At 30.0% G+C, this 11,290-nt stretch overlaps 1 protein-coding gene across 2 annotated transcripts in view; it reads right to left on the bottom strand.

The window, feature by feature from the left end:
- Positions 1–11,290, bottom strand: part of LOC106788497 (ADAMTS-like protein 1) — a 196,918-nt gene that overhangs the window by 27,786 nt on the left and 157,842 nt on the right. For both annotated transcript variants that reach the window (XM_014751795.1, XM_014751794.1), the window contains exon 5: positions 6,773–7,135. In XM_014751795.1, the coding sequence (XP_014607281.1) occupies positions 6,773–7,135 (363 nt within the window). The remainder of the gene's footprint in view (positions 1–6,772; positions 7,136–11,290) is intronic.

Raw genomic sequence — 11,290 nt, 5'->3', positions numbered from 1 at the left:
AAAAAAAAAAAAAAAAAAAATGTGTATATAAAATTTATGAATACAAATATAAATCGAAATAATAGTATTGAATTTGAATATAAAAATAAGAATGAGTGTTAAGTTTCTTGTCGGACATTTAGTTAACGTTATAGATTTTAACATCGCTTTCTATTGGTGCTGCGAGATTAGATTTACACTAGCTAGGTTATAGAATGTCAGGTTGGAGTGCGGTAATTGAAAAATAGGGGCCATCGAAGCAAGCTCTTATTTCTCTAAGTAAACAAGCTGGAAGAAAAGGGGGAGAAAAGTCGGTCGAACGTGCGAAATGAAAGATGGTGAAATTTAATAGCATCCTTCCCCTCCCCCACCCCTTTCCCTCTCCCCATATATTCCTCACTCGTTTTCTCTATCCCGTCATCACCGCCACCACCCCATATCGACTGTCGTTTTTATAATCCTATCTATCTGTATATCCATTGAATCAACAATATTGAAAATATATTTATATGGTGCTTTTTCTTCATATATGTATTTTATAATAATTCAATCGTCGAAATTCAACTTATTATTAATGCGTATAGATTAATTGAACACATTTGACGTTTGTTAATAATACAATCGATTCATTATTATTTCATTTTCTCTACTGGCTTATGCGTAATATTGTAGGTATATTATTTGGTCGAACAGCAATTAACATTGGAATGAATAATATAGACAACGAAATATATTATCTACTATTATATTTTATTTCAATATTTAATATTTAAAAATATTCAAAAATTGTTTTTTATGATAAGGAAAATAATTTTTTTTTTTTTAGTGTTACTTTTAGATACAGAATATTACATATTTTTTATGCATTTTTTCAATAAAAAAGAAATATCAGTATTATTTATTTTAAATATATAAAACTGATCAAAATTTGCCTGCTACAATATGAAATATAAATATATGATTTAAAATAGAAACAAAATTTATATAATGAATATTTTTCGTGAAATATATATAAGTGTATTATATTTATTTTCGATATAAATTAATAAAAAAAAGAATTTGTTATATATAATATACGTGAAATATTTATATTCCAAAGGGAATATTATTTATGAAAATGTAGCACTTTGCATTTTGTTACTTATTCCCATAAAATGAAGAGAGAGAGAGAGATAGAACGCTTTTATGATTATTAATCGTATTTATACGAAGAGCGCATTCGAAGTACCTTATTAATGGCAACCAGTATCACGCGTTGTGTATTCAACGTTGCAACTATTTTTACTACTTTACGATACGCCCTTTCCAACATCTTGGAATACCCTTTCCATCTTCCTTTTTACACCTTTTCTCAGTCCTTTTAACGTGGATATTCCGATAATAAGATTTGTAGGCCACAAGAGAGATAGGGAAAGAGAAAAGGGCAGAGAGAGAGAGAGAGAGAGAGAGAGAGAGAGAGAGAGAGAGAGAGAAAGCTTTTCTATCCTCTCTTTCTATCTTCATTCTTTTCTACTTTCACTTCTTCTCATCGTTTTTCTGTATTTTTAGCGGAAACAATGTGATTTACGTTGGACGTTCAAGAATCTTACTATGGTAAAAATCTACCTATTTTATCGTTAAGATACTCGCGATATTTCTTTTGATAGTTTTATTCCTTTTATTTTGTTTTTTTTTTGTTAAGAAAAGTCTAGGAATATAAATAAGTAGTATGATGGAAATTGTTAAAAGAACGTTTTATGTTTCAGCAATGTGTTACTTTTATATTTTAATCTCTTCGGTTAGTATTTTGTTGATTTTTTAAAACTAATGGATAACGATTGGCTTTTCTAAAATCTCGGAATTAAAATATATTTTTGAAATATTTTCGATTTGAACAATAGCATGACTAGTATTACGTTTTCTGTTTCAACAATTTGTTATTTTTATTTCTATCTCTCTCTCTAGTTCTCTCTCTCTCTCTCTAGTTCTCTCTCTCTCTCTCTCTTTCTCTCTCTACATATATATTTATATATATGTTGTTCGAATAAACGGTTATCGATTGAAATTTAAAAATTTTATAAGCATTCGGATATATAATATTTTTCACATATTTTTTGACCGAAATAGATAAAAAAATTTCTAGAGTTACATTTTAATTTCAGAAATACGTTATTTCGATTTTTTTCCTCGTCTAACGTTCCTTTTTTCAGTTTCCTTATTTTTTTTTAGACGAGCAGAAAAATTATGGAATTTAAACAATATCTAATAATGACATTTGAAAAATATCTTCTAATAGACGATACTACGACTAGTATTGAAAATATGTTGTACAATTTCTTTCCCTTTCCAATTGATTCCCGATTTCTTTTCTTTTATTTTTTGTAAATCAACAAAATACAATGATCGGATTTAAAAAATAATCTAATAACTTAAATCAAACATTTTTCTAATATTTCCTAGTACACAATACTATGAACACAATATTACAACAACTAAAATTGCAAAAATGATATATATAAAATATATATAAAATTAAAGCAACATTTTACTCAAATATCATTCCCTTTTTCTTGATATTCTATTTCTCTTTTCTTAATATTTATTGAATTTTTTGTAAAAAACGAACAGATAACGGGTAGGCAAAAGGTAAGAGCTGTCTTTTTCCAATTGAACGAGCGTTCAGGAAGAAACGAGTAAGAGAAAGACAAACAGATAAAGACGGAGTGAGAGACAGAGAAAGAGAGAGAGAGAAAGAGAAAGAACGTGAGAGAGAGAGAGAGAGAGAGAGAGAGAGACAGACAGACAGACAGACAGAAAAAGAAAGACAGACAGAGAGAAAGAGAGAGAGTGAGAGAGAGAGAGGATTGGGAAGTGCGGGAAAGCAATTTCCAGTGAAACTCTGGTAGAAGACAAATTCTAACGAGTAGAAGATAATACAAAAGCGGAAACGAGTGGGAGTCGTGGTGGGCTTGGGGCCACATCGAGCGTGTCCGTCCGAAGCGGAAGAAAGGATGCACCAGGCGAGCCTTTAATAATGCAAAGCCAGTTTACGTTTACCGGAGCCTCGGCTACGCGCTTAATTACACTCGTAGTACTCGTCCGCTGATTAGATATTGTCCTTCCAACTTCATTCTCGCGGTTATGAAATTCCGTTAATTATTTTCTCCACAGTACCTTCCTACCTATCTACCTATCTACCTACCTACCTACCTACCTACCTTTCTCGACGACCGTCAACTCTTGCGAATTCTACGAGAATCCTAACGAGAAACAGAAAACGAAAGATAAAGAAAGATTGAAAGAAGGGAAGAGAGAAAGAGAGAATAAGATTGCCAAGAGTTTCTACCGCTTAAAATCGATACGAGTAGTATTCTTCCACGATTCTTTTTTTTCTTTTTTTTCTTTTTTAGCTTCATTTAAACGATTCTTCCGTATTATTTCAACTTCCATCCCATCCGAGATTTTTGTTCAGTTTTCCTTGAATTCAAATGAAATTCAAAAGAAACATTCCAAAATTGTCTCTGTGCATTATAAGTTTGTCTCATAACACTTTATTATTTCTTTTATTTTTTTTTTTTTTTTTTTTTTAATGTGATTAAATGTTCGAATATATTCTGCGTAGTTAATAATGATAGAAATAATACTTATAAATATTTTCAGGAGAGCGGATAGGGGATATAAAATAAAAGGGAAAAATAAGGTTCGATGAAACACGTGTTCCATTTGATTTTGGTTTCAATTTATAATCCTAATTAATCGAAATGATAATCCTCGGTTTGTATTTCTAAACAGTGTTTCTGCGTCATGCACATATATTTCTCATTCTCGTTGACGTCACGAATTCTGTTAATTGGTAAATTTAGTTATATCAGTTTAATCAGTTTGATTTCGATGTTCCGTTATCATCGTTATTTTCTATTTGCCGTGTGTTCAGAGTCACAATTATTTGAAAATAATTATTGCATATACGACACCCAATATTAATATCGGGAAGAACTTCAAAAGCGTATAAGAGAAAATTGTTGTTACAAAAATTCAACGCGTATTTTAGAATGTTAGAAAGATTGAGAAATATGATGATACGACGATTGCTAACTCGGATAAAAATTTAGGATAATCATTTCGAGTTAATCCAAAGCTATCCATTTTTTTCTTACAAACATCTCTATCTTCGAAAATTTAAGTAATATAATTCCAAACTTTTAATCGGTACTTAATAATATTATTCTCATAAGAATTCTCTTAACTTTTATCTTTGACTCGTAATTCAAAATAATCGTTAACTCGTTATTATTCTCTCGCTAGAGTAGAGTTCGGAGAAGAGTGATGACGCTCTTATGAAAAATAGCGTTAAACTCGTTGCGCATACGTGATAAAATGTTAAGGAAGTAGGGAATGAGAAAGTGTGGGGGTAGCTTGAGTGTTCTAATGAACACATTGCGGTGAATATAATTCTACATCATGATTATGAAGTACGACGTCATATATATATAAAATATATAAAAAACTTTTTACATAAGTTCGAGAACGAATGTTTACATATGAATTCTATTAGACTAATATTTCCATAGAAAAATTCTAATGTCATCTTTTTCCGACAAACCTATGGTAAATATTAGCAACAGAGCAACAGAGAAGGAGAAAAAGAGTGAAAAAGAGAGAAAAAAAGAGAGAGAGAGAGAGAGAGATAAATTAGAAGGAAGAAGAAGAAGAAGAAGAAGAAGAAGCAGAAGAAGCAGAAGAAGGCTCGTTAGTGGAAAGTTCTTTTAAAAACTTTTAGCTAGAAAATAACGAAACGTTGGAAAATGTCTTAAAGCAAATTTGAAAATCCGTTTAAACACATCCAACGAGGTAGGTTAGTTTTCTTTTCTACCATTTACTTTTTTCTTTTTTTAATCTTTCCGTTCATCTTTTCCTCTTCCGCTTCGTTTTGACTTCCGTTTGACGAGACTCGAAGAATTTCCGTTCCTTTTTTTACTCGTTTCAGAGCACCATAGAAAACGTTAAGCAATCTTGATTTAATTTTTAATTAATTCCATTGCGTTCTATATGTTGTCTGTCTAGTTTAAATTCATAATAAATGATTAATGAATGTATCTCTATCTGTAATATCAATATTTTCTTCTAATTTTCGTTGGAAGAGAATTTAATATTCCGGAAAGATTGTTTAATTAGATGAAATATTTTTTTTTTCTTTTCAAATGTTATAGTCTTTTCTCTCTATGGAATATATATATTTATAATACTTATTTTATATACGCGCCTGAAAACAGGCAACACGTTATACCTACGTATTCGAGAATTATGCATAAGAGTGTCATCTATCAGTAAGAAACTTTTTAAGCTCCTAACGACAGCAAACCTATTCATTCATACAGGTATGTAAAGCAGACTAATATAAATACTTGGGTTTACAAAGTATCAACGGTTGCATATTTCCAGGCGCAATATTTTAAATTTGTATCATCTATCTACGAATGTTTCTTTTAAAACGATTAAATATTAAGAACTTTTAATATTTTTTACTTTTTTTTTATTACAACGAAATGCATAAAAAATATCATATTTTCTGACTAATCGATCAAATATTTTGAATTTCATCGTTCGACTGAAAAATATTTTATTTTAAAGTTGACACAATGCACTACTAATCGATCGAATATTTTGTTAGAAAATTTTAACGATGGTTAGAAGGTGAATCGAATGGTAAAACAATACCATGCATCTTTCGATACGTAGAGGAGAGATCATGGTAAGTTAAATGCAGTTGGTAAACTGGTAGAATTGAATCTGCCTAGGACAGACCAAACTGGCTTCAGCAAACCACGCATGAAACATCTGCTACTGATGTTTCTCTTCCGTCTTTTCTCGAAACTATGACAAACGTTCAAGAGGGATGGAATAAGAGTCGAAAATGTTTCATTTGCTTTTACAACCGGATCGATAGTTCCTATGTATTCATGTAATATCTATTATGTAAATCGATGTACGAAAATTTATATTCATTTTTTTTTTTTAAACAGAAAATTTTCAATCAATTTTTTGATTAAAGTTTTTACTTTTTTTTTTTATTTTCTGAAGATTTACTATTCCAAAAGTTACAGTTTTTCGTATCTTCTCTATAAGATTTTATATATAAATCTACTTTATAAAAAGTTTCGAACGAATGTGATTGTACGTTGAATTCTCCGAAATAATAAAAGTATACGACTAGAATAGAACGTTAGAAACGTTGGAAAGAAAGGAGAGAAGAGGGAAAGAAAATGACGAGAACAACTGGTCAGTCGCACGAGGTAATGTTGATAATTCATACGGGTCTGTAGGTCGTTGATATCATCACGCGAGGATAAGTCTATGAAAGTCGATGAACGTATGAAAGTACGAACAATTTTTATCCTAAAGCCACGTTGGTTGTATCGAACCTTACACATACGATTCAACGTAGATTAATATTTATTCGTATTCAAAATCTATTCAAACTGCAACAATTAATCTTCGTTCAACGATTAATATCCTGTAGTGAGAAATAAATTATACCAATATTAATTCTAAAAAATGTTATAATCTATAAAAAGTATCAATTCCATGAGAAACAAAAATAATATGAATTTTATTAATATTAATAATAATTATACGAATAATAAATAAGAAAAAGAAATAATTTCCTTATCCCATAGATAATATTATATAAAACAAATATTAAATAAACTTAAATATTACGCCATAGAGAAAATACAATGACAACATAAATTTACATACGCGAATTAAATGATTATTATAATAATATATAAGAAAAAACACAAATAAACTTTACCATGCATTCGCCATTAATGCAGATGTCATGACCGTCCAAAAAACATCTAGTGCCATCCTCGACTTTTTCAGCTAACTGTACAACAATAGTCTCGTCTGTGTCAAATTGTAGATCGTCATGAGGATCACGATTAAGTGTTTTCTTGTTGGAGCCTTGCTGTTGTTGTTGTTGTTGTTGTTCTTGTTCTTGTTGCTGTTGCAATCGATTGACGGTATTATCAAGCGATTGTTCGCCACGACAAATCAAAGAACAGGGCCGTTCAGGATCGTAATGAGGATACCATTTCAACAATTGTCCACTGTAAGGTACATCGTTGAATGCTGCACATTGTTCTCCACGAAAATCACTTGGCTTTTCGCATGGCTGAAATCACAAAAAAAAAATAAGATTTCGATAAGATTTCGTTAATCCTAACTAAGACTATTACAACATTTCTCCTATTGCTCGATTGGTTATTTCGATCGAATAATCTTGAAAATTTTACATCGGATCATCTTGGATTAAATGAAAGGATCATCTTTTGATTTTCTTCAGATATATTTTAAGAAACTATGATTAATATTAAATGATTTTCTCGAGAAAGAGAGAAAGAGATAATGGTTAAATATTTTTCGAGATAAGTTAGAGATCGTCAAACTTTTTATCCCAAATTATGGTCTACTAATTTTCAATAATTTAAATAAATCGAGAACTGAGAGAAAGATAAAAATAATCGGATAAAGACGATAAAAATATATTTCCCATTTATTCGATCAGTATTTTGTTCAATAAATTTTTTGTTCATTTATAGTAAGAGTGGTTATTTTGCTATTTTTTCTCTACATATCGCAGGAATTTCATCAATTATAGGAGCCATTAACTTCATTGTAACTATTTTAAATGGTATTAGCGTTAATACTGATGCCAATTTTTTTTTTTAACACTGACAATGTATTTAAAAAAAAAAATATATATATATATAGAAGAATCGGAAAGTAATGTCGCTTTTCTTTTTATAAATTGAAACACCGTTTTGAAATACACAACGAGTTGCAAAGTGATAAACAAATATTGACATTACTTTCCGGTCCCTTTAATATATCCAACAAATAAGTCATGAGAATATTATGTTCCATTCGTAATATGATATAATAATAAGAATAATAATAATAATAATAATAAAATGATACATAATAGTGCAATTGTATGAAAAAATGAATTCTTCTCGCGTATTTAAAACTGGGAGAAAAAAAAAAGTAGCGAGAGAGTACTCTTTAAGGTGCATGAACCTAGTAGTGCGAAAAAAACTATTTTGAAAATTGCTGCCGGCGGGCAGAGATCGAGCTTGCTTGGCTCGGCCATTGTTTCGGAAGAAAGAAAGTCGTTCGTTCGTTCGTTTTTCTTGTTTTTTCTCTCCTGTGGTAGAAAGAGAGTTAAAAAAAAAGAGAGGGAGAGAGAGAGAGAGAAGGAATGAGTGTGAGCAAAGTTTCGCATACATACGAACCAACCAACCCCGAGAAGACCGAGTCAATCTCGTAGAAATGGGAAAGGTCTCCTCGTCGACAGGTGGTGGTGAGTTTTTGAAAGCTTAGGATTGGGAAGGGGGCGGGAAAGAGGGGGAGGGGGCCATTATGTAGATTTTAGAACACGTATTTCCGTGACTCGCTTGAATCGTTTCTTTATAAAAGTAACACGAAAAACTCTTATGTGGTTTACTCGATGTAATCGTCCCCATGTGTTATTTTTCAAACTCCCCCATGTCTATTATTCGTGTAACATTGATCCTACTTTCTATTACAAATTATTGAATTTGTTTGTCTTTATTCGTCTATGGATTAAACAACTTTTAAAAAAGTGTAAACTATAGTGTTATACTTATATCATTGGTGTAGACTATGTTATATTTAAATGATATAAATTAGGCGAATAAAAATAGAATCGAAAAATGTAATACATTAATATGCTAATGATTAATATTTTTTCTGTTTAACCATTTGAAATATTTATAAACGAACCAAAACAAACAAACGTCTTTTATATAATATAATGCATACATAAAAATAATTATTAAGATTATAATTAAATGTATATAAGAATAAAAGTTAGAAAAGTTTAATTAATTTCCTTCTTTTTTTTCTTTCTTTTCTTTTCTTTTCGAAATTATGATATAAATATAACCACTCATAATCTTTTCTATAATACTTTATCAAAGTGTTCATAAAAGAGACTCGTGAAAATCGTTCAAAGTTTCGACCTTATTTAACGAGAATTTTAGCGTAACGTTCCTTCATCAAGAGAGGGGTAAAAGAAAGAGAGGGTGAATTAGAGATTGGGTGAAAGAAAGTGTGTGCGAGAGAGTGAGAGGAGGAGGAGGAGGAGGAGGAAAGTTTACATTTCGAGAAAGTTTAACTACGTAGCGTAGAGAGAATATATTTGTTCAGTCACAAAGGTCCAGTGATATCGATGCAATAATAAATATAAAGTCCAGTATTATACTGGTAACGCGTTCCTGTATGCAATTACTATTCTTCTGTTGACATTAGAATATTTACGATAGATTTAACAAACACTTGTATGTATTTATACTAAATATCTACATGCGTTTATATATATTTTTGAAATAATAGTGAACTAGTCGATTGGAATTAATTTGTTGTACGATTAAATTAAGAAAGAAAATAAGAAAGAGAGAGAGAGAGAGAGATAGACAGAAAGAAAGAATAAAAGATTTATTAATTTAATAATAATATGTGTTATTATTCTAGAGAGATCGGTATTTTATTTAAATAATAGACAAAAATTGTCATATTTAAAAATATTTTAACCCTTTGATATCGAATTTCTTCTTTGTGTGCTTGGAATAGTAAAATATTTTGTTTTCTTTTTATATATATAGAATGTATTGCAATTATAAATAAAAAAAAAAAGAAAAATAAATAATTTGTTATGCTTAATGAATGTCCTTGTTTGTAAAAAATATTAAACTAATTGATTGAAAATACCGATAAAAAAAAATATATACTGAAAAATACTAATCAGATAAATAGCTAATGTAAGCTTAATTAATAATAAAGTTGAATGAAAGAAAATTTCGATGAAAAATCGAAATATGTAGCTCGACGCTTTCTCGATCGTTTGACGTTTTTCCTAAACGAAACTTTTTCTTCTTCTTCTTCTTCTTCTTCTTCTTCTTCCCTTCTTCGATTTTCTCTTCATCCTTTTCTTCTTATTCTTCTTTTTGTTCTTCTTGTTCTACTATGCGTAGGTACTTTGTACCTCGGAGCAAAACTCGTATTCTGCGATGTAACTTTGGGGAAAGTAAAATGTTCGTTATTAAAGTTGCCATGTGAAACCATCCTTATATTCGTTCGGTCTTCTTTACTTAAAACATCGTTTTACTTACTTTCCTACTTTTCCTATAAAGAAATTAGAGTTTAGCTTCGATATCCTAACAACGATTAGTTAACTCGAAACACGACGTTAATGTTTCTTGCACTTTTCTCTCTCTTGTTTCGTTAATTTTTTCTTAACTTGTGTTACACGTTTATTGGATTAAAACCTTATAATGCTATGTAATTTTTAATTTAAACAATTAAATATATAATATTTATATATGTATAATATTACACGCGCGCACGTGTCTGTATTATTTAAATTCTATTTTATGTTTTCTCCTCAAATATTTCACAAATTAGAAAAAATATTAATAAATCTCATTAAAATAATTTATTAAAATAGAGTAATGGGGGGCGGGGGATGATATTAGTAAATAAAAAAATGTACGATAAATAATATATCGTCCTGAAAAAGAATTTAGAACTAACATTGTTTTCTCCCCCAACGATTTTTTGTTCGTATGTATGTATATAATATACATAGAAAAAAAGAAAAAAAAAAAAAGAAAAAATGCCCGAATATATTTACATAAAAAAGCGACTCGTTTCGTTCTCCTCCTTTCTTTTCTTTTTTTTCTTTTTTATATTTTTTTATTCATTTATTTTTATTTGCTTTTTTTTTTATTTTTATACCGAGAAAACAGGTAACATCGGCAAAACTATTTCAATCTCTGGTACTGAACGTGCGTTCAAAATTGAGTAACTGTAAAAGTTAAAACTCTTTCCATCTCTATCTATCCATCTATCCATCCCATATATCTCACTAACTTACTCTCTCTTTCATTCATTCACTCTCTCGGGGGGAATAAAATGATACATGACGTTTAGTTATGCATATAAACGGGTAACCGGATGAATCTAGGGGAAACTATTTTCGACAAAGCCGCTTGGCTAAGCACTTACGTGCATTCATCGAAATACCGTAATTCGAGTTTTAAACTCTACTCGATAAACGATTTACGTTCGTCCAACCCAGCTCGCAGAATAATTTTGGATCTGCATAAAATATACCCCTACTAACGATGTTCGAGTAACGTTCCATATATACACACACACATTTATATATATATATATATACGGAATATATTAATTTTCGTGGAACACAGAGCTCCCGCTGTCGCGAATAAATTTTCAAACTAGCCGT

This window comes from Polistes canadensis, unplaced genomic scaffold (genome assembly GCF_001313835.1).
Source record: "Polistes canadensis isolate GaletaPanama2010 unplaced genomic scaffold, ASM131383v1 scaffold_141, whole genome shotgun sequence".
In the NCBI taxonomy this organism is placed as follows: Eukaryota; Metazoa; Arthropoda; class Insecta; order Hymenoptera; family Vespidae; genus Polistes; species Polistes canadensis.
The sequence above is the reverse complement of the archived record's forward strand: the minus strand, read 5'-3'. Positions and strand labels throughout refer to the sequence as shown.